We start from the raw sequence: 27070 nt of genomic DNA, 5'->3' as shown, positions 1-27070 counted from the left end.
TCTTAGTTTACCAGTGTTTCATAATGGTCCGACTTCTAGCTCTTTGGTTATGAGGTTGCGTTTTAAAAAATAAAAGGGAGGAGAAACTCCTAGGACTTGTCCTTTTCTGTTTTTGGAACTTGTCTCTTTAAGACACTGTGGTGAGCGGCAGTCCGTCTTCGGGCGTCCTCTCTGTGTGGAGCGAATGCGCTGCTGCGCATGGCAGTGGTTTGTCTTGGAGCTCATGTGGCTGTTGGTGTGACCACGTCTTTCTTGTCCCAGGTGGGCTCTCACCGTGTCCGGATGTCCCGGGGCTTCGAAGCCAACGCGCCCGCCTTTGACAGGTAGGGCTGGATCTTTTCCCACGGTGCTCTCGGCTTTGAAGTGGTTAAGCAGCGAGACCTGTTGTAATTACATTTACTGATTCATTTCTTGTTTTTTGGCTCGAGTAAAACTTCTTCTGACCCCTAACGTAACCGGAAGTCAGTGACTCCTGGGGTTGCGACTTCTAGCAGTGGCCGCACTGGGCTCAGCCTTAAGACGCTCTGCGGGCGGCCGCCCAGCACAGCGGCCCGAGCCCCCGTCGCTGTTGGGTACATGTCTGGCCCGGATTGAGAGGTGCTGGAGTGTAAAGTACGCACTGGATTTCAAGCACTTAGTGCAAAAAGAAGAATTTAAGGGCCTACCACAGTGTTCACACTTTCTGAGCATATTGATCACGTGTAGATGGGGTTTTGGTTGCACTGGGCTAAATGCTCACAGAGGCTGTGATGTCCTGGGTGTGAGGGGCAGCCCTGCGCCCTCTGCCCGCCCAGCCGGTAGGCGGCGTGTGTTCTCTGTGCTGGGCCAGCACCGGGCTCCCAGGGGGAGAGGGACCGGCGGATCCCGCAGCTCCAGCACAGGCCGGGGCTCGGCACCCATAGTCAGAGAGGACACTGCTGACTGAGTTCGCATCTGTTCATGAGACCGCGTGGAATGAATTTGTGTTCAGTTTACCGGTTCTGTGAGCTCACACAGAACCATGTAAGTTCTCATTAATATGGATTCTTATTTATTGGAGAAAAATGTCACCTCATCACCTGACATGTGCGTATTTTCTTTCTTTGACAGGCATTTTAGGACACTGAAGACTCTGTATGGCAAACAAATAGTAATAAACCTGCTGGGCTCTAAGGAAGGGGAACATATGCTGAGCAAGGCCTTCCAGGTAAGAGGGTGCTGAGCAGAAGGCAGTGCGGCCTGGGTTCTCCCAGGAGGGAAACGCTTCCCAGAGAAGGGATGGGGCCTGTGGAGCCATCGGCCCGCGGGCTGGTAGGGCACAGTGGGGGATGCTGGGAAGCTGGGGTTGGGGGTTTCCAAGGCAGCGGACCCTTTCCTGAAGGGGGCTTGTTGCTGTGCTGGAGAAGCAGATCCTCCCCCGAGTCCCTCTGTCCTGGGCCAAGACCCAGGTGGTGTGCTCCTTCCTCCCCCCCCCCGTGTGCTCCTCCCCCCGTGTGCTCCTCCTCCTGTGTGCTCCTCCCCCCCATGTGCTCCTCCCCCCCGTGTGCTCCTCCCGTGTGCTCCTCCCCCCCCCGTGTGCTCCTCCCCCCGTGTGCTCCTCCCCCCCGTGTGCTCCTCCCCCCGTGTGCTCCTCCCCCCCCGTGTGCTCCTCCCCCCGTGTGCTCCTCCCCCCCGTGTGCTCCTCCCCTTGTGTGCTCCTCCCCCCCCATGTGCTCCTCCCCCCGTGTGCTCCTCCCCCCGTGTGCTCCTCCCCCCCGTGTGCTCCCCCCGTGTGCTCCTCCCCCCGTGTGCTCCTCCCCCCCGTGTGCTCCTCCCCCTGTGTGCTCCTCCCCCCCGTGTGCTCCTCCCCCCCGTGTGCTCCTCCCCCCATGTGCTCCTCCCCCCCGTGTGCTCCTCCCCCCGTGTGCTCCTCCCCCCCGTGTGCTCCCCCCGTGTACTCCTCCCCCCGTGTGCTCCTCCCCCCCGTGTGCTCCTCCCCCCCGTGTGCTCCTCCCCCTGTGTGCTCCTCCCCCCCGTGTGCTCCTCCCCCCCGTGTGCTCCTCCCCCTGTGTGCTCCTCCCCCCCGTGTGCTCCTCCCCCCGTGTGCTCCTCCCCCCCGTGTGCTCCCCCCCCGTGTGCTCCTCCCCCCGTGTGCTCCTCCCCCCGTGTGCTCCTCCCCCCGTGTGCTCCTCCCCCCATGTGCTCCTCCCTCCCTCCTCCCCCTGTGTGCTCCTCCCCCCGTGTGCTCCTCCCCCCCGTGTGCTCCTCCCTCCCTCCTCCCCCCCGTGCTCCTCTACCTCCCCCCCGTGTGCTCCTCCCCCCGTGTGCTCCTCCCCCCATGTGCTCCTCCCTCCCTCCTCCCCCCGTGTGCTCCTCCCCCCGTGTGCTCCTCCCCCCGTGTGCTCCTCCCCCCATGTGCTCCTCCCCCCATGTGCTCCTCCCTCCCTCCTCCCCCCGTGTGCTCCTCCCCCCGTGTGCTCCTCCCCCGTGTGCTCCTCCCCCCATGTGCTCCTCCCATGTGCTCCTCCCCCCGTGTGCTCCTCCCCCCCGTGTGCTCCTTCCTCCCCCTCCCCCCCCGTGTGCTCCTCCCCCCGTGTGCTCCTTCCTCCCCCTCCCCCCCCGTGTGCTCCTCCCCCCGTGTGCTCCTCCCCCCCCGGGTCTCCTCCCCCCGTGTGCTCCTTCCTCCTCCCCCCCCCCCCCGTGTGCTCCTCCCCTGCGATCGCCCGCCCGCTGCTGGAAACCAGGCGCTGTGTCAGCCCTGAGGTGTGACGAAGGCATTGAGGTACAGCGGGAACACACCTTCTCGTGTCGATGAGAGGAACGTGAGACTCTCAAGTGGAAGACAAGCCTTCTAAAGATAACGGGTTCTTCATGAACACCGACTCAGTAATTAATAGAAGCTATGATGTTACGTAGAATTATAAGCTTAAGCAAAACAGTTAGAAAACATTCCCTTAAATTCAATCTAATGAGCTCCAGAATTAATTATTCAGCTATTTTGTTTTAACTTTGTGAAAGGAATATTATTAGTAAACAAGTTATACATTCGAGAATAACTTTATGATAACTTTCAAAACATTTGTATGTATTGAACAAAGATATAAAAAAAGAATTTTATGTTTTATAGTCTTTGTCTTAAAAAAAGAGCCACTTCATTTTGAGATTTATGGTAGATATAAGCAGTTATTACATTTGGATTGTAAACATGAAATGTGAGTGGGTGAAAATAGTTTTTCACTTTCTGAACCAGTGAGAATGTGACTCACGTTCTCTGGCAGCCCATCCCCAGGGCGCTCGGGACCGGCGGGAGGACCAGGAGAAACATGGCGCCCGGTGCCTGGCTGCGGCGTGGCTGAAACCTGGCGCCGTCAGTGTTCATTTCAGGGTCAGGTTCCCGTCACCGCGTGCACCGGGGGGCCTAGTCGTCACCCTGGGTGAAGCCTGCCTTCCCTTCCAGAGCCACCTGAAGGCTTCGGAGCACGCCGCCGACGTGCAGATGGTGAGCTTCGACTACCACCAGATGGTGAAGGGCGGCAAGGCCGAGAAGCTGCACAGCGTCCTCAGGCCTCAGGTCCAGAGGTTCCTCGATTACGGCTTCTTCCATTTCGACGGCAACGACGTTCGAAGGTTCGCCTGCTCTGTTTCTCTCTCCTTTAAATGGGAACTTTGCTATAATTTAAAAATGACTCTGAACATTATTACACCCTTAAATGTCTTTTTTAAAATCAAAGTTTATAATGGTTATACTTGATTTTAGGTTTGTTTTCCTTTCTTGAGAATTCAGCAGACCTACCCTAATAAAAGAGAAACATACAAATTGACCATCACTCCACTATGCCCACCAGCCAATCAGGAGGGAATATGCAAATTAGAAGGATAAAGATGGCGGCCACCCAGCTGCTCCAGGCGCAGAGTGGCCGGGCAGGACGCCTGCTATGAGAGGGAGGGCAGGGGCTGAAGGGATCTACAGGAGCGGCACTCCGGCCTCAGCGAAGACGAAGATGGCCGACTCCAGCCGGAGTCTGCAGCAAAGACGAAGACAGCAGTCTGCAGCAAAGATGGCAGACTCCAGCTGGAGTCTGCAGTGAAGCAGCGAAGACGAAGATGGCAGAGTCCGGCCTGAGCGAAGGCTTGGGTCCCGGTGCCGGAGGAAAACCGGTGCTGGAAGCCAAGAGGAGGAAGGCACGAATCTCTTCGTGCAGCGGGCCTCTAGTAATAATAATAGGTTACTTTGTTGGGCACACACTGTCGCCAGGCAGTGCCCTTGGGTTTCCATGTATCAGCAACGACTGGCAAGGCGAGGCCCTATTCTGTCCCTTTTTGCAGGGGAGGAAAAGGAGGCGTTGGCGTAGCCTGCCCCTCGTCATGTGACCAGGGTGTGTGAGAGCTGGAATCGGTCAGGCTCCCGACCACACCCTGTTATTGTTATTAAAACATCTTAAAATGATGTTTTAAATTTTTTGACCTGGTAAAGACAACTAATGCAAATAGAAGTAAAAGACGTTGCATATTGTCTGCTTTAGTGTAATTTAGTGTTAGCTTTTGCATCTGAAGTAGAGGAGGAAAGTAGGTATTGAAAGGTTGAAGTTAAGAATACAGGTTGAGGTAAGCTTTAGTAAACAAAGCACATTTTTTCAGTGTACAATATTTAGAGTCAATGCCTTAGAAACTTTATAGGACAGTCAGTAGAGATAAGAGATCTTAGGTCTTCAAAATTTATTCCTTAAATGTGTGGTCTCTTTTACGTGCAGAGAACTACGGTGTTGTAGGTCTGCATGTTTGCTTAGCTCCTGACTGCTGGCCTAGTTAATAAGTGGGTGTGGAGGAACAGGTCGTGTGTGATACAGAAGAGGAGGCACAGTGTTAACAGTTGGAGGGCCTGTGAGAAGATGGATATTCACTGTAAAATTCCTTCCCCTTCTTGTATGTTTGAAATTGTAATGGGAAGAAGTTGGGGGAGAAAGTGGATGCTACCTTTCACTCACCTTAGTTTTTCTCCGTCTGTTTGAGTTCTGTCGTTTTGTCTCAAACAAGCTCTTTAACGTGAGTGACTTTGTTGCAGGTGCCAGAGTGGGACCGTCCGCACCAACTGCTTGGACTGCCTGGACAGGACCAACAGCGTGCAGGCCTTCCTGGGCCTGGAGGTAAGGAACCAGCGTGCGTGCGTGGCCGTCCTGTGCGTGGCCGTCCTGTGCGTGGCCGTGTGACACCGCTCAGTGGCTCTCATGACCGCCCCCAGAGCAGTTAGGTTTAGTAAAGCATTTCTCATTTCTCTTCTAGTCTTTCCCCCCCAACATCGCTAGTTTTTTTAGTTCCTTTACCTGTTCCACTCTCTGTGTATAGCTGTGTTTCCCTCCGTTATTCCTTAATTTTTCCTCTAAACACAGCCCTGCTGCTTCTACTGGTCCAGTAATTGCCTCTTTTGGAGGCAAAAGAAGAAAAAAATACGTGTATCTCTGTGCTGTCCTCGTTCCCTGTGTTAAAGGGTTCTGGGAATGGGGAGGCTCCGTGACCACGCACAGCCTGTAGGTGCGTGTGGACGGTCTGTCCCCAGTGCAGCCTGCATGGCGCCTGCCAGTCCGTGGCTCTAAGGACTGGACTGTGTGAGCGAGAATGAAAGTGCATGAGGTTCGGCTTCTCTAACGGTCTTGGTGTAGAGACCCTTTTTCTTTACCTCTTGCCATCAGGTTCAGTCAAATACAGACACAGTGTCAGTGCAGACACACTGCCCCGCCGGCAAAGTCCTCCTTCCTGTCCTGCGCAGTGAGGGCCGCGGCTGGGGCGGGTCTTCACTTACTCCTTCCGCAGGGACTGAGCCGCAGGGACTGAGTTACAGGGACTGAGCCGCAGGGACTGAGCCGCAGGGACTGAGTTACAGGGACTGAGCCGCAGGGACTGAGCCGCAGGGACTGAGCCGCAGGGACTGAGTTACAGGGACTGAGCCGCAGGGACTGAGTTACAGGGACTGAGCCACAGGGACTGAGCCGCAGGGACTGAGTTACAGGGACTGAGCCGCAGGGACTGAGTTACAGGGACTGAGTTGCAGGAACTGAGTTACAGGGACTGAGCTGCAGGGACTGAGTTGCAGGGACTGAGTTACAGGGACTGAGTTACAGGGACTGAGCCGCAGGGACTGAGTTACAGGGACTGAGCCGCAGGGACTGAGTTACAGGGACTGAGCTGCAGGGACTGAGTTACAGGGACTGAGTTACAGGGACTGAGCCGCAGGGACTGAGTTGCAGGGACTGAGCCGCAGGGACTGAGTTACAGGGACTGAGCCGCAGGGACTGAGCCGCAGGGACTGAGCCGCAGGGACTGAGTTACAGGGACTGAGCCGCAGGGACTGAGTTACAGGGACTGAGCTGCAGGGACTGAGTTACAGGGACTGAGTTACAGGGACTGAGCCGCAGGGACTGAGCGCAGTCCTCAGAGGCGTGGAAACAGGAACAGGAAGTCCCACGTTCTTATTTCCTCAGCGCATCGTCAGACCTGGGGCCAGAATGTTGGTTAATTAGTGGCCGGCAGCTGCGGTCCTTTGTGTCTCAAAAATGAAACCATAGTGTGTAGAGTGCTCTGCTACGGAAATGTCTTTTGAGACATTTCTCAAGTAACTAAGTGAATTTTACTGTTCGCCTTTCCTAAATCTGGCTTTGAGATTTCTCATTATAACTTACTTAGAAGATAGGACAGACAGAAAAGTGACAGCGGGCGTTTGGCCTGTGGATGGAGTTTTCGGGCGGCGTGGTGCTGCTGGCTGTTTGCAGCTGGTTGGATGCGTTGATGTGGATTCTGAGAGGGAGGTGACTGAGGCCCTTTAAACATTTGTTAAAAGTGCAACAGGCTTCACTTTTCAGAATCTGACTCCGCTGGTTCGCCGCTGTTGCTCGTCCGGGTGAGAACGTGGTTAAGTGGTTACCAAACTCACTAGTGAAGCCAGCCTAGCAGTGAGACCAGCGTGCCCACCTTCTTAAGGCAGAGCGGTCCGAATGACGAAGGCGACCCGGCCGGGTTTGCCTCAGTCTCTGCCCCCGAGGACAGTGCTGGTATCAGCCCAGCAGTCACACCCGGTGTAGGGTTTTTCATAGGATTTAGTTTTTGATCCCTTGAGATTTATGGGTAGTACCCGGACTTACAGATGAGGTCAAAGAAAACCCAGTAGGACGGAGTTGAGTGCAAACTCAAGGCATACATTATGCCTGGACTCCAGATAAGAGAAATGGGCCAGAGAGGGGCTGTGCATTGCTTGGACTCTGCCGGATTTCGAGGCTACAGTTCATCCTGAGGAAAGAGCAATGGCTTGACACACTCACTGCGACCTGTGTGGAGGGGATGTGGTGGCCAGAGACCCTTGCCCGCTGCGTGCCCCTAGGCCCTGTGCACACGGCACCAATGTCAGTGTTTGTTTTGTGACAGTTCAAGAGCAGCTCTTTTTCCCTCATAATCTCCGGACCTTATTACCCAAACTTACAGAACCAAATCTAAAACTAAAGGAACTTAGTTATTCTGGACACATTTACATAAACTAGGTAAGTATTTTTTCTGCTCTGCTCCACGCTGTCCAATAATTAGTTCTTTTAGATGAACAAGGTAAAGTAGTAGTGTGATGTATAGGGATAATTTAACATGATTTTATCATTTAACCAGAAAGCTGTTCTTCTTACCAAAAGGGAATATTAAGTTGCTTGTAAGTCTCATTGATGTGGTATTTACTTTAAAAATAGAAATGGTGGGAAACAACACAGCCTGGTAAACTATTATGTGTGCAGAATCCAGTCCTACAGGGTCCTGTCGCTGCAGATTGTCAGTTTGCTTCGGTAGTTCTTACAAAGGCACATCACGGTGAGCGGATCAGTACACTAACAAAAGTCACTCTTGGCTGTTTCAGATGCTGGCGAAGCAGCTGGAAGCCCTCGGCTTGGCTGAGAAGCCCCAGCTGGTGACTCGCTTTCAGGAGGTTTTCCGCTCCATGTGGTCGGTGAACGGTGACTCCATCAGTAAGATCTATGCCGGGACCGGGGCTCTGGAAGGCAAGGCCAAGGTGAGTGGTTCTGTCGCATTAGACAAGGCCCTCCTGCCCTCTTGGTAAGGAATCTCAGTGCCTCTTTATTAACTAAGAGGGTTTTCAAGGTCCCTCTTCAGAACTCTGCCTTATCGTGCCTTTACTCCTCTTTCATTCCTCCTCTCATGGCCCTGATCCAGCAGGAGGTAGTTTGTTCCCCAGGTTGGTGGGGTCAGCTGTGTGACAGACATGTGTAGATGGTTAGAGATGATCAGGCAGGCAGAGTGGTTAGGGGTGATCAGGCAGGCAGGCAAGTGGTTAGGGGCGATCAGGCAGGCAGGCAGGCGAGCGGTTACGAGCCAGCAGTCCCTGATTGCAAGAGGGATGTCTGAGGGGTCCCGGATTGTGAGAGGGTGCCAGCTGGGCTGAGGGGACCCCCCACCCCCATGCACGAATTTTCATGCACTGGGCCTCTAGTTTTTATTATAAGTAGGATGTTTTTAACCATGGTCTTCGTAATAAAGGGTCCTATCATATTTGGCTCTGGGTCCCCAGCACTTGACACAGGGCCTGCTATTTAATAAGCATATGACACACGCTGGATGGACAGATGAATCAGTGGACAGTGTGTGCAACACCTACTGTGAGCCCCACCTTATCAGGGCTCAATGGCTATGTTTTTATGCTTTACTTACGTTGCCTTGAAAATGAGACTTAAGAAAATGTGCAAAGGAAGTGTGAGATGTGGACTTAATTATAATTCTGTGCCTCCTTGTTCCATTTTAATTGCTGGTGTTACCTACAGACTATTTTCCACTCTAGTATCTGGCCCACATTGAGGGACTTGGGAAACATACTGGCGGTATTTCTCACTGTTTTGTATCCGATACTGACATTTTAAGGCTCGTGACCCCGGGTGGGTTTTAAATCTCGGCAGTTCCTCACATTACTTCCGAATAGAACCAGGACCGTCACCCCCGTTCTCACTCGGCCTCTCAGTGCCCCAAGTGAACCTCCTGGAGACACTCATCCTCCCCGAGTGCTTTCCTTCCCACGCCCGCCTCCCTCCGGAGTCACAGCGCCATGCGGGTGCAGAGGGGCCGCGCCTGCCAGTGCCTTTTGTTCAAATCGTAGCGTCACACGTACTGACATTTCAATATTGTCTTCTAAGTGATCCTGTTTTTTAACCTAAAATTGTTAAACTGTCATTTATTCATTTTACATAAAGAACACAATTCTTGCTATTACAACCTGCTGCTCTACAACTGTTGCTTAAAATCCTCTTCAGCGTTCTCTTGCCTTTTTGTTTCTGCAGCGACCACGACAGTATACGTACAGAGGTTCCCTATGTTGTCAGTGTCTTTGACTCTAACCTGATAGACACGAAGTTTTATGTGTTAATTACTAGTCTGCACTGAACTAAAATCTAACATCTGCACTGTTCTTTCTTTTCCTTTCTCTGGGTTCGTTTTGATTAATTGCCTGATAATGTGAATGGTGAGTGTCTTTTCAAATAATGTCCTTTATGTATGAAATTATAGGGGAGGGAATAGCATTTTAAGCCTCAATTACTGTTAGTTTTTTAAGGAATAAAAATAATATATTGTAAACTAAAGTATTTTCCTAAAAGGCAAAAGTTTTGTTTTTTTAAAGCAATTATTAAAATCTGTAAGGTCAAAACAAACCTTTATGGTAACTAACATACTAGGTAAGTATATGCTCATTGAACGTTCTATAAACTCTCTCCCTGTAGGAATTAGTCCAGGTGTAGTACTTTGGTTAGTTCCATATACACAGGTAATCCAGTGGCCTAAAATGTAGATGGTAGTGTACATGTGATCTATATTTATAAATTTCCTTTAGGCCTTCATTCTTCTGTTCAGTTATAGCGGTAACTATACTGAGGTTACTAGGGAGTAGTTTCCATTTTATTTTCTGCTATTAAAGCCCTTTGCAGCTTTCATAAGAGCCTGTGAGTGCAATGTACCTCTCTCCCTGCTGCTCCCCGCCCCGCCCGAGTCTGCAGTGATGATGTGGAAGCGAGTTCCTGTCCGAGTGCACGCGGTTCACTCTTCCCGTCCACAGTGCTAGACGCTCAGCGCCCCAGTGTCGTCAGGGGTGCGTGGTGGCACTGAGCTTCCATCTCTGGGCAGAGCTGTGGTCCAAAGAGGAAGGGAAGCAGTGGCATCCTGAGCCATTTTAACGTGATGATTCGCTGTTCAGAATGGAAGGATGAGGTCCTTATTGCAGTACAGTTATGTCACCCTTAAGTTTCAGAATACCGACTGAGTGAAAATGACACGATTAGAATGAAAGTCCTTGCTCCTTTTTCCCCCAACAGGCTGGGAAGTTAAAAGATGGTGCTCGTTCTGTCACCAGAACGATTCAGAATAACTTCTTTGACAGCTCCAAGCAAGAGGCCATTGACGTTTTGCTCCTGGGAAACACTCTAAATAGTGATTTAGCTGACAAAGCGCGAGCCCTTTTAACCACTGGAAGTTTGCGTGGTATGCGTACTTACTTTATATTCTACCTGCTTGATGTACTTATATTCCTTCTAAAAGTCCAAGAGATAAATGTAAACTTATTTACATAAATAACTTTTAGATTGAGTTGATTAAATAAGTTTGGAAGGATTTTCTATCAACATGATTTTTTAAATAGATTTTTTCTTTTAATGTGTTTTTATTGATTTTTAGAGAGGGAGAGAGTTAGAAACATGATCAATGAGAGAGAATCATCCATCGGCTGCGTCTTGCATGCCCCACACTGGGGATCAAGCCCTCAACCCAGGCATGTGCCCTGACTAGGAATCGAACTGTGACCTCCTGGTTCATAGGTCAACGCTCAACCACTGAGTCACACCTGCCAGGGATCAGAGGTGTTATTAAGCCATAAACGGAGGCCCAGGCATGTTTTCTCTGATAGGTTGTGATGGAGGGGTTAATGGTTTAAGTGCACTAACTATAAAAGGCAGGGTTTCAGAGAGCATTCAGCTAGTAGAAGTAGAACATTCAGTAGCCTAGTTATGTTGCAAACAAATGCTTTACTGAAAAATCAATACCTGCATCCCATATTGGGTATTTTGCTAATCACCACCCAAAAGTTTCTACAACTTAGTCTTACCTTTTCATTGCTATTGCTTGAAGAAATACCAAATCATATTAACTAATAATTTAAAATATTGCTTATTATTGGACACCACTATTTCCAATTTTAACATTTGACATAAATATATGGCTATCTTTTATTGTGCCTTTCATTTAAACCACAAGAACTTGAGCTCCTATCAGGAACATATATTAAGTGATATCACGGGGAAACTCAGCATTCATTGTAAAACTTAGTAAATTAGACTTCCTTACTCTAAGTTTTTTTCTCTTTTAACTTTTTCGCACTCAGCATTTTTATTTCCTCTGTTGTCTCCAAACCAAACCTTCCGTTTTCCCTGTTCCCGTGGGAGAGGTTGTCCCTCCCGGCACCGTCCTGGTAATGACTGGTCAGGTGGGTTCCTGTGGCCTCTTCAGCCTCTGTCGTGGCGCAGGTCGCTCCTTAGAGCCAGCTCCTCGGGCTCTGCCGGTCGGCTGGGGGCTGCGGCCCGCTGAAGCTCTAACACCGTCTGGCCCTGGCGGTGTGGCTCAGTGGTGGAGTGTCATGTGCACCAAAAGGTTGCTGGTTCGATTCCCGGTCAAGGCACGTGCACGGGTTTCGGTCTCGATACCCAGTAGGTGCAGGAGGCAGCCAGTGGATCTGATGCCTGTCTCACCTCTCTCTCTTCCTTTCCCTTCCTCTCTCTCTCAAATCAATAAAAACATCTTTTTAAAAAACCTGCTATACCTACGCGTTCACCGTCAGGCTTCCTTCCTGCTTTCAGCAGTAGAGACTTAGCTGCTTGCATCCCTCCACCTCTTCCCCCCTGTGCTCCCCGGGCCGCCCCGGACGCGAAGGCATCACAAGAACCATCGAAAGTAAGCAGCGAAGGGAAGACAAGGAGAAGCGAGGGACCCCACATTTCCTAGACTCAGTCATCAGCTTAGTGTCCTGCACATTTCCTTAAAAGCAAACCCGGTTCTGCCGCAGCACTGTCCTCAGATGGCTGCATCTTAGGGAACACCTGAGCGCATGCCAGCTCGGCATTAGTTTCTGCATGATTTCGCTGGCAGTGGTGCCAGGCGCACACAGAAAGCTGCCCCCAGCAGAAGCAAGATGAGTAGAATATAAAACACATACGTACAGCCCAGCTGGGTGGCTCAGTGGTTGAGTATCGACCTACGCAACAGGAGGTTGCCCGGTTCAGTTCCACATCAGGGCACATGCCTGGGTTGTAGCCTCAGTCCCCAGCAGGGGGTGTGCAGGAGGCAACCGCTCAATGATTCTCTTTCATCGATGTCTCTCTCTCTGCCCCTCTCCTTTCCTCTCTCTCTACAAATCAATAAAAACTTTTTTTTTTTTTAAAGAATACATACATACACCTGTGCACACACCTCTCACCCCTCTGCCTCGGGTCCCCAGCTGTGCTGAGAGCCACTCCCATCGCTGGTGCTGCCACTCCGTCCGTTTCAGAGACCCCGCCTCCGACACCCAGCGACTCAGGCTGCAGCCCTCCCGAGGCTGCTGCTGCAAGCTGACGTCGGGTCGTAACTAAGGAGGAGTTAGGCACCCCTTAACCACTGAACACGTGTAGAACTGTGCTGTTGTCTTTGTTAGGCTCCTGTCCTTTTTGGTACGTCACCGCCAAAGCGATGGTTTTGCCCTAACCCCATTTTTCCCATAAACCCCGTGGCTGGGACATGGCACGGTTTTGCACAGCATGGTGATTTTTCTGGAATGTGTGTGTTTTGTTATAACTGAGCTGATTGAGCTTATCAATTGGTGAGTCCCAGAAAGAATTCTAAACGGTGTATGTTAGGGCAGTATCTTCCCATGCTCAGAATCCTCCAGCCTCTCAGGTTTTCGGGTGCATGTTCTCACTCACATGTATGTTCACATATGTGCACACACAAAAACATACATTCATTTACACACTCAGACACACATTCATTTACACACACACACAAACATACACTCAGACACACACACATTCATTTACACACACACACACACTCAGACACACACACACTCAGACACACACGACATTTACACACACTCACAAACACTCAGACACGCACATTCATTTACAGACACACACACATACACTCAGACACACACACACACACACACACACACACACACACACAGGAGCAGCCTGAGAAGCAGGCCCAGCACTGACAGCAGAGTCGCTGTGCTGTGCGGTCCCCTCCGTGCTGACAGCTTGCTGCGGCTGTTCCTCCTCCGGTCTCTGTGCCCTGCAGCCGCCCGAGAAAACAAGGTCATCACATGGGCTCAGAAGAAGGGAGGCCGCCGAGAGCGGTGTGTCCGCCTCTAGGTTTGCCCTTGCCTTGCTGTTGACTAACGATCCTTTGTTTTCCTCCTCATGCATCCGTAGTTTCTGAGCAGACTTTGCAGTCAGGTACAGTACAGAACCCACTCGCATAACACACCTGTTCCTCGTTTTCCTAAGGGTGGTCTGTAAACACATAAAGCCCCCTCAGCGGCAGCTCGCTCTTCCCCCTCAGATTCCAGCAGCACAAACGGTGCCTCGTTTAACCCGAGGGGAAACGGTAGATTTGAGAAAGCAGAGTAACTGCTTTTAGGATGCTCTCTGCCATCCTGTAGCAGCTGTTAATCCAGTTAAGTAGAGCTCGCCGTTTCATGCCACTCGATGCTTCATTGAACCAGCATGGTGGCGTGCCTCCCTCTCGGGCGCTGATGGGAGCCCGGCGGGACATTTGGGATCGATGCCAGAGGACTGTCTGTGGTACTTGTGACGCTCAGCGGTGTTTCTCAGGGCATTGGACAAGGCGTTGGCTCACGTCTCACATGTGGACGAGACATCCTCTGTCTAAGCCCCGAGCTAACAGGATCTGATCTGTTGAAAGCACCGAGGTTGCGACACGGGGAGGCGCTGAGCATGTCCGACCTGACGGGTTCTTTTCTTGCCTTTCCTGTTCATAGCGACTTCATGCCTCCATTTTCTGGTCCCAGTTTGTGATCTTGTCTTTAACCCCGAGGTGGTGGTGACGGGAACAAAAGCTAAACTCTGGCCAGCAATTTGGTGGGAAAGACCTTTCCCCCTTCCCTTCGGATTCGGTGTCGCTTAGGGCTTGTTTGGCTTGGTTGTGCGGAATGCTTCGAGAGACTTCGGCGTGTTTTTTGAAAGGAGGAGGACGCGCACACGCCGAGCTCGCTGGGCTCCGTCCCGAGGCGCACTGGCCGGGGACAGCGTGCTGAGGGGACCTCCGCTGGGACAGAGACTCGTTAAGGTTCAGGGCCGCGGGGGAGCATAGTAGGGCTTTTTAAAACCTTGGTCCCGTTTACAGACTGACTGGGTGAGCTCACACAGTGTGGCCACACGTTTTTGTTCACGACTCCCTGTCTGCCGATGGTTTTCAGCAGCAAGGCCGTGACCGGACTGGCGTTTAGATGCAGAAAGGATGCGGAAGCTGGTTCCGAAGTGGTAGCCATGGCAGGGACTCGGGTATTCAGACCAGAGTCTTTCCCCGGGGCCAGCCAGCTCCCGCCGTGCGCTCCACCTCACGCCTCTGCGCGAGCAGCCGGACCCAGCAGCGGGAGGCGAGAACCGGCCCCGGGGTCAGAGCTGGACTAACAAGTCACTTCCCTCTCTGTCCCAAACTGCCGTGTCTCAGTATCATAAATAAATAAGAGGAGAAAACAGTGTCACGTGGTGGAAGGCGAGAACCGTCTGGTTTTCTTTTCCTCGGACCCAGCGCTGCCAGTTCAGTGCACCATCTGTTTTAGATGAAGGGCCTCTTTCGGCTCCATCCGCTGTCAGTGCCGAGAATTTAACTTCACCGACAGGAAGTGCGCTTTAGAAGGAAGGAAAATCGGGGATCTCACGTGTACGGGGCATTCATGCACTCACCAGTTACTTACTGAGCACTTCCGTGGACCAGGGGCCTCTAGTCACTGAGTAGTGCAGGAGACCAACATTCCTGCCCTCCTGGGCCTTCCGTTCTTATGGAGAGACAGTCACAGACCAGCAGATAAAACGCGCAGCTGGTGAACGGGGAGAAATGCTACAGAGAAAAAGCACGGCGAGGACGAGGAGCGTCGGCACGGAATGCAGGTTTTCATGAGGCGCCTCCCTGCAAAGTGGAGACCTGAAGGAAGGGAGGGAGGAGCGTGGAGGCGGTGGAGGCAGCCAGTGCAAAGGCCCTGTGGCAGGAGCGGGCCTGAAACAGCGGGACGGGCAGTGGCTGAGCAGTGAGGGAACGGGGATGGGTAGCAGGCGCGGGCACAAGTCAAGGCACATGGTTCAAGGAAGTTGCGTCCACTCTGAGCGAGACGGGCAGCATTTATCAGTGACTTCATCGCGACACCTCCTTGTCATCCTGGGAGCCCGAATTCTGCAACCACCTGTCAGTAGCTGGAATCTTACATGTAATGTCCTTAAATGTTGTTATCTGGGGAGAAAGTAAATTCACAGTTTTCCAGCCTTTGAATGAAAGTTACTAGTATATGAGGTCAGTTGCCGTACTTCTGAGAAACGTACTGTCTCTAGTTTTGTGCCTTAGACAAACAGCGTAGCGTTCAGTGGAGGAGAACGGTTCGCTCCGCATGTTGTGTGGCTGCAGTACCGTCACCGTGGCTTTTCTCCCTCGGTCGCCGGGTCTGCGCGGCCGACCTCTAAGCGGTGCCGGCGGATTGCTTCGGGCTGGGCCTGCTCAGGGCCGCGCTCCCCTGCATGTGCCCGCCGTGCTCCGTGCTTGTTGACGTGATGCTGTGCGTGCCGGGCGCCGCTTCTCGGTGGTGACAGTCCGTTTCGTCGTCGTTTTAATGCAGTTAAAACTCTTGTGTTGTGTTTTTGATCAGCCTCTTCCAAAGTCCTGAAGAGCATGTGCGAGAACTTCTACAAGTACTCCAAGCCCAAGAAGATCCGCGTGTGCGTGGGCACGTGGAACGTGAACGGCGGGAAGCAGTTCCGCAGCATCGCCTTCAAGAACCAGACGCTCACCGACTGGCTGCTCGACGCGCCCAAGCTGGCGGGCATCCAGGAGTTCCAAGGTGGGCCTTTACCGTGCGCGTGTAGCTAACTCGTCCCGCTGACGACCCACCCTGGGAGACGAGGGAGCGCTTCTCCGTGTGCGTGACTTTAAGGGGCGCTGGCTCAGAAGCTGGAAGCCCACCATTTTATAGCTCCAGTCCATCCGAAGCTCCCGTCCTCTATCGCCAGGCTTTTACTTTCTGGACAGCACCAAGGACCAGGCCTAATGTGGAAAACCTCTCCCAGCCGCTACCTCGCATTTGCCGTGTTCTCGGCGCTTGTTGTCTGAGCCTTTTCTGAGACCCCTTCCCCCCCGGGTTGGCTCCCGTTAGCCTGTTAGCGGGGCTGGTTTCTCTGCTGCCCCTGGTGTGCACTGGAGCAGAATTCTTCCACGATGATCGTGAAAGCACTTGGGGTCTCCCAGAATAACCGCCTGAAAGCAGCAGCCCAGCACCCTGAGCAGAGAGTCCATTTAAAGTGAGGGTGTCCCCTCCGGGTTTCGTCTTCAGTCTGAGTTCGGTCAAACCGAAACCACAAACGTGGACCTTGTGAGACCTGGTGTCGATCCCGTTGTGTGGGGGCTGCGGCGGGGGCGCCGTTTGCTGAGGCCGCGTTTTCACGGTCTGTCTTGAACGCGTCCTTGTAGAGAGAAGAAGCAAGCCGACGGACATATTTGCGATTGGGTTTGAGGAGATGGTGGAGCTGAATGCGGGGAACATCGTGAATGCGAGGTAAGCCAGCCGGCGGCACCGGCTTCCGGGGGGCGGCGGGGGGCAGATAGGTCAGCAGCGTTGTTTACGGAGATGGAGAGGAAATGTGTGAGGGCCCTTTAAACCGTAAGAGCGGTTCTCGGCCTTGGTACCAGGGTCTTTGCTGCACTCTGAAGAAGGCTGAAAATCTTAAAGAATTTTTCACAGATCTTCTTCATACCTGGCTCAAGATAGCTGGCTTCTCACGCTTCCTTTCGCAGGAGTCTGTTGCAGTGTGTTGTTTCGGTTGAACTATATGAAGAAAATTACACAAGTATGTAGTTGGAAATTGAAATATTTTAATAGGCTTTTCCAATAATTTCTTCTCTGAGACTACACCAGAACTCAACAGAGGAGTTTCTTAAACACGGAATCTGAAAACACAGCAGTGAACTTTCTGTGCGAACGCTCATTTCCCATTGGTCTGTCTGTGACTGACGCGTGACTTTGAAACATCGCATATCGTTCACTTGGAAGATGTTAGCTCGCTGAGTTAGGGACATCTTCACGTGTTGGCCGTGCCCTCACACACGCAGCACACGCGTCGGTGCCATCGTCACTGGCCTCATCGGCCAGCTCTGGAGGACGGGGCTTGTCAAGGTCACAGGAGCAGCCACACGCTTCCCAGAAATCTCCGTTTTGCTTAAAAACTCAAACTCATCATTGGAAGCACAAGCCGCGGGTTGTTCCCCTGAGAAGATAGGATTGGTCCAAAAAGTATTTGCTAAATAACCTAATGAATAGCCGGTCTTTCTGGATTAGTTCTTTCAAGTACAGATTGTTTTCTGGGAAAAAACTGGCAGTTCTTCTCTCGGCGCTTTTCCGGGAAATGCAGCCACGTGGCCCGGAGCAGGGCGGTGCTGTGTGTGTGACCTGGTCACACAGCCCGGCGGGGGGGGGAGGCTGGCTCTGATCCAGTCGGTGTTGCTGCTGCTTCAGGGCCGTCTCGGTGAAATGCACTCTGGGACGTGCGGTGCGAGGCCGTGAGGATGGCACCCGCCGGCTCCGTGCAGGGCGTCGGCACGCGTAGGCCTCCCTGCCGCTGCCCGGGACGCAGATGCCCGTGGACAGTGAGGGGGAAGCAGGTCTCGGGGTGTGGAAATGGCTTCGAGCTCACGGGTTTGGGGACCCCGGGGATGCTCCCACACCACACTTGGAGAATTGCTGTTCTGAAGCCTCATTATAAATGCAAATTATCTGCGTGAAACCCAGAGCTTAACTGCTTCATTGTAACCAAGTGTGCCTGCTTTTGAAGCTGAGCAATGGCCCACCTTCGATGGCTTCTTAAAAGATTTCAGAATAAGCGTGTGGGTGAGATAGCGTGGTCCGAGAGTGTGGCCTTGTTTGGACCCTGTAAGAAGACAGTATTTCAGCCTCGGCGGTGTGGCTCCGTGGTTGAGCATCAACCCATGAACCAAGAGGTCACTGGTTCGATTCCTAGTCAGGCACATGCCCGGCTTGAGGGCTCCATCCCCAGGAGGGGCGTGCAGGAGGCAGCCAATCGATGATGTTTCTCTCTCATCGATGTTTCTGTCTCTCTAAAAATCAGTAAAAACATTTTTAAGAATTTGAGTACATATGTGAGCTGTCCAGGGTCACTGAGGGCTGTCTGACGAAGCAGCGCCCTTGTCCACGCCCTTGCCCGTCCCGCAGCACCACGAACCAGAAGCTCTGGGCCGCGGAGCTCCAGAGGACCATCTCCCGGGACCACAAGTACGTGCTGCTGGCCTCCGAGCAGCTGGTGGGCGTCTGCCTGTTCGTCTTCATCCGCCCGCAGCACGCGCCCTTCATCAGGTGGGTCCCCCGCCGGCCCCTCCCTCCTGTCCCCGTGTGTGTGAGACGGGTCCCCTCCCTCCTGTCCCCGTGTGTGTGAGACAGGGGTCCCCTCCCTCCTGTCCCCGTGTGTGTGAGACAGGGGTCCCCTCCCTCCTGTCCCCGTGTGTGTGAGACAGGGGTCCCCTCCCTCCTCCTGTCCCCGTGTGTGTGAGACGGGTCCCCTCCCTCCTGTCCCCGTGTGTGTGAGACAGGGGTCTCCTCCCTCCTGTCCCCGTGTGTGTGAGAGAGGGGTCTCCTCCCTCCTGTCCCCGTGTGTGTGAGACAGGGGTCCCCTCCCTCCTGTCCCCGTGTGTGTGAGACAGGGGTCTCCTCCCTCCTGTCCCCGTGTGTGTGAGAGAGGGGTCTCCTCCCTCCTGTCCCCGTGTGTGTGAGACAGGGGTCCCCTCCCTCCTGTCCCCGTGTGTGTAAGACAGGGGGCCCCTCCCTCCTGTCCCCGTGTGTGTGAGACAGGGGTCCCCTCCCTCCTGTCCCCGTGTGTGTGAGAGAGGGGTCTCCTCCCTCCTGTCCCCGTGTGTGTGAGACAGGGGTCCCCTCCCTCCTGTCCCCGTGTGTGTGAGACGGGTCCCCTCCCTCCTGTCCCCGTGTGTGTGAGACAGGGGTCCCCTCCCTCCTGTCCCCGTGTGTGTGAGACGGGTCTCCTCCCTCCTGTCCCCGTGTGTGTGAGACAGGGGGCCCCTCCCTCCTGTCCCCGTGTGTGTGAGACGGGTCCCCTCCCTCCTGTCCCCGGGTGTGTGAGACGGGTCCCCTCCCTCCTGTCCCCGTGTGTGTGAGACAGGGGGCCCCGCCCTCCTGTCCCCGTGTGTGTGAGACGAGGGTCCCCTCCCTCCTCCTGTCCCCGTGTGTGTGAGACGGGTCCCCTCCCTCCTGTCCCCGTGTGTGTGAGATGGGGGTCCCCTCCCTCCTGTCCCCGTGTGTGTGAGACGGGGGTCCCCTCCCTCCTGTCCCCGTGTGTGTGAGACAGGGGTCTCCTCCCTCCTGTCCCCGTGTGTGTGAGACAGGGGTCCCCTCCCTCCTGTCCCCGTGTGTGTGAGACAGGGGTCCCCTCCCTCCTGTCCCCGTGTGTGTGAGACGGGTCCCCTCCCTCCTGTCCCCGTGTGTGTGAGACGGGTCCCCTCCCTCCTGTCCCCGTGTGTGTGAGACAGGGGGCCCCTCCCTCCTGTCCCCGTGTGTGTGAGACGGGTGTCCCCTCCCTCCTGTCCCCGTGTGTGTGAGACGGGTCCCCTCCCTCCTGTCCCCGTGTGTGTGAGACAGGGGTCCCCTCCCTCCTGTCCCCGTGTGTGTGAGACGGGGGTCCCCTCCCTCCTGTCCCCGTGTGTGTGAGACGGGGGTCCCCTCCCTCCTGTCCCCGTGTGTGTGAGACGGGGGTCCCCTCCCTCCTGTCCCCGTGTGTGTGAGACAGGGGTCCCCTCCCTCCTGTCCCCGTGTGTGTGAGGAAGGGGTCCCCAGTAGGCATGTGCACACCGTGCCGTCACCACCTCGCCCCCATGGCCATGTGCGCACTCCTGTAATTACGTGATGCACGCTCCGATGTCTCCTGCGTGCGGGGACCTGTCTGGGTCACGTCTTTGATTCTGGATTCTTCGTGTCCCAGGGATGTCGCCGTGGATACTGTGAAGACGGGAATGGGAGGCGCCACTGGCAACAAGGGAGCGGTGGCCATCCGCATGCTGTTCCACACGACCAGCCTCTGCTTCGTCTGCAGCCACTTCGCCGCCGGGCAGTCCCAGGTCAAAGAGCGGAACGAGGACTTCGCGGAGATCGTGCGGAAGCTGAGCTTCCCCATGGTGAGCGCCCGGCGTCCTCGACGGTGGGGCAGGGGAGCTGGCTCAGGTGCCCCGCTCCCGCTCCGCTTCTGAGGGTTTCAGATCGTGCCCAGAGACACCAGCAGGGCTCACCTAGACAGACGTTCCCCGCGCTCTCCCTGGCGGGTGAAATGTGAGCGTGGCGGAGGGCGGGGGCAAGAAGCGCCGTAACATTCTGAGTTGACTCTGACTCTGACCTCCTCTCCGGCTCTAGGGAAGGATGCTCTTTTCCCACGACTACGTGTTCTGGTGCGGCGATTTCAACTACCGCATCGACCTCCCTAACGAGGAGGTGAAGGAGCTCGTCAGGCAGCAGAACTGGGACTCGCTCATCGCCGGGGACCAGCTGGTCAGCCAGAAGAACGCCGGGCAGGTGGGCACGCAGCACCGCGCGGAGCGGGGCCTGGCTCTGCAGCGCGCTCTCCTTAACCCACGTGCTGCCTTGTCAGCCTCGTGGGCTCTCCTTACACTTACTGAACACACACTGTAGTCTGACAGGTACACACTTCCTTCCCTTTAAAGAAAGAAAAAGGGAGGAAGGGAAACCCACAAAATTCCCCGGAAGAAAAACATATCGTGTCTCTGTAAGGTTAACTTTTAAGAAGAAGAACATACATATCATCTCCCTATTAAAAATCTATTTTTATTGACTTCAGAGAGGAAGGGAGAGGGCGAGAGCGATAGAAACATCGGTGATGAGAGAGTCATTGATTGTCTGCCTCCTGCCCGCCCCGCACTGGGGACCGAGCCCACAGCTCGGGCATGACTTCCTGGTTCAGAGGTCGACGCTCAGCCATGGAGCCACCTCAGCCGGGCTCATCTGCCTTTTTGAAACTTGTTTCCTAAAACGTGTGACCACAGCGTTCGGGAGAACTGGGTTCAAGTGTTGTCAGGGCGGAGGCGGTTGTGGCCACTTGCTCTGGTGCCTTCATGGGCGGCGGTCGCCAACCAGGGGCCTGCGGACCACGGGGCCGTGAGGGCCGAGAGGCTGGTGACCGCTGTTGGTGGGGTCAGACCTAATTCGAGCACCTGGCACCACTTGCCCGTTTGGGGCCCCGGGTCCTTGTCTGAGAATCGGACATGAGACCACGTGACTTCCAAGTGCCCGCAGTGCTGCGCTCCTTAGCGCGAGGTCAGATCGGCGCGGGCCCGTCAGGCTCCTCCCCTGCGCTTTGTCCCGCCCACCGACGTGCTGACCCGACGCACACGGGTGTCGCGAGGCCCCAGCACGTAGACGTAGTGAATGCTGTTCAGTGAAAATGTTGTGCTTTGTGAGCAACTAACTTTGTACATAAATAACTTGCTTTGTGTATGTTTATTGTAGATTTTTAGAGGATTTTTAGAAGGAAAAGTAACCTTTGCTCCGACATATAAATATGATTTGTTTTCTGAAGACTATGACACCAGCGAAAAGTGCCGCACCCCCGCGTGGACCGACCGCGTCCTCTGGAGGAGGAGGAAGTGGCCTTTTGATCGATCAGGTCGGGCAGTGGCTCCTCCTGTCACTGAGTTGGTGCAGATTCTGGGGGGAGGAAGGGGGGAGGGGTGTGAGTGTCCGGCGAGGCTTCTTACAGACGGATTGATTTTTGCTTTTCTAATTCTTTTGTTCGTTTATTTTTAATTCCATCTATCGGGGTGATAGTGGTTAATAAGCTCATGTAGGTTTCAAGTGTCCATCTCTCTGGTGCGTGGTCTGTGTATCACCTGTGTGCCCACCACCGCAGTATATATCTTCCGTCACCATGTGTTTGACCCCTTTACCCTGTACTATTTTTTTTAAGATATATTTTATTGAGTTTTTACAGAGAGGAAGGGAGAGGGATAGAGAGTTAGAAACATCGGTGAGAGAGAAACATCGATCAGCTGCCTCCTGCACACCCCCCACTGGGGATGTGCCCGTAACCAAGGTACATGCCCTTGACCGAATCGAACCTGGGACCCTTCAGTCTGCAGGCCGACGCTCTATCCACTGAGCCAAACCGGTTTTGGCAATCCTGTACTATTTTTTTAGCAAAAGTTATCTAGGATAGAATAAATAAAAGTCAGATATAAAACAGATTTTAAAAAATATTCTCAGATTTGCCTTTAATGACATGGAACGTTTCAGTCTGTCGCAGTGGCGTTATTTCATGTAAAGGGAAGCGAGAAAACACTTGGTGACATGGTAGTCGGCCGCCCGCTGAGGCTCTGGCATGAGGCAGGTGTCTGCACATGCTCGGGGCGGCTGTTCTCTGCGGAATTGTTTACTCAGCCCTGGCCGGGCACAGGCCCTGAAGGAACCTCAGGTAAAGCCGCCTCTCACTTCCTGTTACGTAAACATCAAACTGGAACTTCACCAAAGGCCTCTCCGACTTGAAGGTGTGCAGACCTGCGGCCTGTTCGCGAGGGCGTCTGCGCGGAGCCCGAGGCGGCAGTGCGAGGAAGGGCTGGCGCGCCGCACGTCGCTCACGCCCTCTCTCCCGTCTCCTGCAGCCGAGGACCTGGATCTCCTCAACGCCAGTTTCCAGGACGGAAGCCAGATCCTCTACACGTGGACGCCGGGCACGCTGCTGCACTACGGGCGGGCCGAGCTGAAGACCTCCGACCACAGGTGCCGCGGCTGCGTCCCCGGCTCGCCACGGAGGGTGACGCCGTCCTCCGGAGGCATCCTAACCCTGTCTTCCCGCGCCTCAGGCCCGTGGTCGCCCTCATCGACATCGACATCTTCGAGGTGGAGGCCGAGGAGAGGCAGAGCGTCTACAGGGACGTCCTGGCCGAGCAGGGCCCGCCCGACGCCACGGTGCTGGTCTCCGTCCAGAGCTTGGGGCCAGAGGGTGGCTTCTTCGATGACACTCTAATCGACGAGCTTCTGCAGCAGTTTGCGAATTTTGGTGAAGTCGTTCTCATAAGGTGAGAGAACTAGTTATCGTTTCAAAGCGGCTCGTGATTCCTAGATCACGTTTTCTGTATTGGAAGTGGCCTCACCTAGGGTTTGGATAGTATTGAGTGTTGTTATTTCCAAACTGTGGGAACCATGCTGTAGAAACGTTATTCAGCCCGGCCGGCGTGGCTCAGGGGCTGAGCATCGACCTAGGAACCAGGAGGTCAGGGTTGGATTCCCTGTCAGGGCATAGGCCCGGGTTGTGAGCTCGATTCCCAGTAGGGGGCGTGCAGGAGGCAGCTGATCAATGATTCTCTCTCATCATTAATGTTTTTATCTCTCCCTCTCCCTTCTTCTCTCTGAAATTGATAAAAACATTTTTAAAATAAAATAGAACATTAGAGTCTTAAAAAAGTAAGTAAGTCAACCAGGAAAGGACTCTGTCACCAGAAAGACTAAGCTGGTTCTCACCTTCTGGGCCAGGACAGGACCCAGCAGGGAGTGAGAAGTCTGACCTCCCTTCCGTGTAACTGGGGCTCCTGGGACCGTGGATGGCACCGGTGTAGGTGCGCGTAGGCAGTCACCTCAGTTAGGGGAAACCAGGAGCTGTTACCCGCGGAGGGAAGAGGGGAAGAACACAGCTTCTAGAAGGACCTACCTCATCCACGGGCATTAGAACCTGAACCTCTGTCCACGTCAGACAGGTGCCGGGCACCGCCGGCAGAGAAGCGGTTAGGGCGGGAGTGGCGTGTGAGTCAGCCACAGGAAGGAGGGCGCCCCCCCCCCCCCCCCCCCCCCCGTCAGCAGGTGAGGTCTTCCTGGGGGGCTTCTCTCCTTTGAAAGGACAGGGTCCCGCAGCTTCGTGCCTTTGGGCCAGAGAAGCTGGTCACACTGCGTGATGGTGGAGATCCGTTCCGGCCTTTGCTGTCAGCTGGCAAAGTAACTGCCCACGTGTGCTTTTATTTCAGCCTTTTCCTCGTGATGTCCATGATGCGTGCGTTTGAATCCTCGTTAAGGGAGACTGCGTGTGTGTGTGTGTGTGTGTGTGTGTGCGCGCGCACGCACCTCAATACATGTGTGTATTTTCTCATCTTTGAAAAATCTGCAAGGATTTCTGAACTTGACTTACACCGTTGGGAGTATTTCAGCTCCTCGAACTGTTTCTGTCGGGAAGACTGGTGGTGCTGTGGTTTGCTTTGCTCCTGTTTGCGTGGTGACGTTATTACATACCAGCGGCCATCGTCAGGGCTTATCCTCATGCCCTTCATTTTTCACTCGTGGGGTTCTTATTTCACAGTCGTAAACAGCATCCTAGCCCAGGCCGTCGAAGTTCCCAGACAGTACATGGCTGTCGATGAACAAAGACAAGACCGGAACCTCAGGCTCTTGGGGGAGGTGCGAGGTCGGTCCAGTGAACACCCTTCTTCCTGGCCGGAGGGCATTGCTCAGGGGATCAGCGTGCCCCTCGCCGGTCTGTGGGTCAGGAGCCTGGAACGTGCTTGCCTTGTAAGGTCACTCTGCCTTGTAAGGGCCAGCCTCTGGCCCCTTTCCCTGGCCACTGAGGTGGCGGAGCGGGTGAGCGGGGGTCCCAGGTGGCCATCACCCCAGGCCCACTGCTCTGGCCGCCTGTTGGCCTCGTGTTTGAAAGCCATTTGACGTGGAATCTCTGGGGAAGAGCGCCCCCTCCAGGTCACCGCCTGCTGCGCGCTCCAGCTTGTGCTTCCCGCCTCCACAGGCCCTTGTCCCTCAGTCACCCCCAGACCAGCCCCGGGGCAGGCTGTGTCGGAGGTGGTAATCATGGTTTTATTGTTTGCTGTTCTCTCTCTCGAAGGTTCGTAGAAGATAAAATGTGGGTGACGTTTCTGGAGGGAAGTTCGGCCTTGAGTGTGCTGGGCCTCAGTGGTAAAGAGGTAAGGAGCTTTCGCTGACTCGCAATTCTTCTGGAGTTAAGTGACCGAGGGTTATGTTTTCATACAAACGCAGCAGATTACCTAAATGTATTTCCAGTTCCGCAGGAGGAAAGACCTCATGGAGAACTTCTTTATTACTTAAGACTAGGTGTCTGACTGGTTCAGGATTATTGTGGTCTGTCCCTAGAGAGAGTAACCATTGATAGATTAAGAAGAAACCATGCTTACCATCTAATTTGATTTTAATTATTTTTACATAAAATTCTTTAAATTCTTACATTTGAATTAGATACTCTGGCTCCTCTATATAGTAGGAAAGATTTCTGTCAAATGAGTAAAACGCTTTATTGACAAGAAAACAAGGAATAAGGTTCTCATGATTCCTAGGAACTGGTTGGGTTGGCTTAGATAGTGGGACAGGCCAGGCCCCCTTTTCAGGCACAGGGACAGGAAGTCCCACAGAGAACACGGCACAGGGACAGTGACTCCCACAGAGAACACGGCACAGGGACAGTGACTCCCACAGAGAATACAGTCAGCACTGTTACGATAACTGTGTGTGCTGTCAGGTGGGTACTGGACTTACGATCACTTCACAAGGTATATAACTAACCTGTGTGGTACACCTGAAACTAATATCCTGTTGAATGTCAAGTGTAATTAAAAATAACAATTCCGCTAGGTGATTACCCGTCCCCTGGAGCCACTTTAGAGATCTTTTAATCAGGGGAGATGTTGCTCCCGTGATCTGACATGTCGTGGTGGGGGTGTCGGTGGCCTGGAGAGTTGACTTCCATGGAGTGCTGCCTCCATGTCTCTGTGCTTTTGGACAAGCCCTGCACGTCGGGGTGCGTGCTCACTAGGTGGACGGACGGAAACCCAAGCTTGGTTCTCCCGCGGGCAACTTCGTACGCATTTCCCGAGCTTCCTCCGGTTCCGTTACTTCCGCTTCCTTGGAGCGGGCATGTCCACACACACGCACGCACACACACACACACACACACACACACACGCACGCTGCTGTTGCCGTAGGCTCTGCGGTGTCCTGTTTGTTCCCGGATGTAATGGTGACGCACTCGTGCAGCAGTAAGTCAGGCAGCCCCGGGAAGCCCAGAAGGAGCAGTCATCCCTGCCGACAGCGGTGCTGTCTGAGCCGTGCCCCCTGGGCGTCCTCCTCGCAGCCCCGCTGTGTGCGTCTGGTGACCGCCGTGTCCTCGCCATCTGGAAACTTCTGACTTTTAAATGTCATTCCAGCTCTTGTCTCCTGAAAACCCCTTTCTCATCCCACGTGATGTTTGAGGGCGGCTTCTGCGTTGGCATTTCTTGTCAACTTTTGTTCCCTTTCTGCGTTTCCTTTTGCCTTTCCCCGACAGTTTAATTTCCTCGTCCCCCCCCAGCTCTGTCCCTCACCCTCAGGTCTGGTCACTGCGTCATACTCTTAGGAAGCATCCAGCTTAGGGCCTTCCAGGGCTCTCAGAGTTTGTAAAACTGTTGGTGGAGCGCGTTGGTGATGGCCCCCTTTCCTTCTGGAACTCAGAAACCTCGTTTGAGCAGGAGGCGGTTTGCCGCCGTCTCTGTGGCTGTGTCCCCAGGACAGTGCGTTACCGTGTGGCCGAAGCCAGAGGAGGCGCCAAGCTCGGCAGCCGGCTGTGGGTGAACCTGCACCCGGTGGGGAGGCGCTGGCCACGCCGAGGGCACTGGCTCCGTCCTGGGGAAAGGCCTGAGCCGTAGCAGCACGAGTGCCTCGCGGGAGAGCGGGGGCGTGGGAACTGGTTCAAGGTCAGCGTGTGTGGAGCAGGTGGGCTGCCTGGGTCTGAGTGAGCCTGTGTGACCCAGGCAGCCGCTGTGTCCC

General features: G+C 54.0%; 1 protein-coding gene across 2 annotated transcripts in view; it reads left to right on the top strand.

Moving 5' to 3' along the window:
* SYNJ1 (synaptojanin 1) overlaps window positions 1-27070 on the top strand; it is a 57507-nt gene that overhangs the window by 15135 nt on the left and 15302 nt on the right. For both annotated transcript variants that reach the window (XM_054713402.1, XM_054713396.1), the window contains exons 7-21: window positions 262-323; window positions 1090-1186; window positions 3416-3585; window positions 5021-5102; window positions 7844-7996; window positions 10299-10464; window positions 15890-16081; window positions 16708-16792; window positions 18464-18604; window positions 20238-20430; window positions 20663-20821; window positions 21773-21929; window positions 22921-23038; window positions 23122-23337; window positions 25140-25218. In XM_054713402.1, coding sequence (XP_054569377.1) covers window positions 262-323; window positions 1090-1186; window positions 3416-3585; window positions 5021-5102; window positions 7844-7996; window positions 10299-10464; window positions 15890-16081; window positions 16708-16792; window positions 18464-18604; window positions 20238-20430; window positions 20663-20821; window positions 21773-21929; window positions 22921-23038; window positions 23122-23337; window positions 25140-25218 — 2070 coding nt within the window. The remainder of the gene's footprint in view (window positions 1-261; window positions 324-1089; window positions 1187-3415; window positions 3586-5020; window positions 5103-7843; window positions 7997-10298; window positions 10465-15889; window positions 16082-16707; window positions 16793-18463; window positions 18605-20237; window positions 20431-20662; window positions 20822-21772; window positions 21930-22920; window positions 23039-23121; window positions 23338-25139; window positions 25219-27070) is intronic.

This window comes from Eptesicus fuscus, chromosome 3, assembly GCF_027574615.1.
Source record: "Eptesicus fuscus isolate TK198812 chromosome 3, DD_ASM_mEF_20220401, whole genome shotgun sequence".
Classification (NCBI taxonomy): domain Eukaryota; kingdom Metazoa; phylum Chordata; class Mammalia; order Chiroptera; family Vespertilionidae; genus Eptesicus; species Eptesicus fuscus.
The sequence above is the reverse complement of the archived record's forward strand: the minus strand, read 5'-3'. Positions and strand labels throughout refer to the sequence as shown.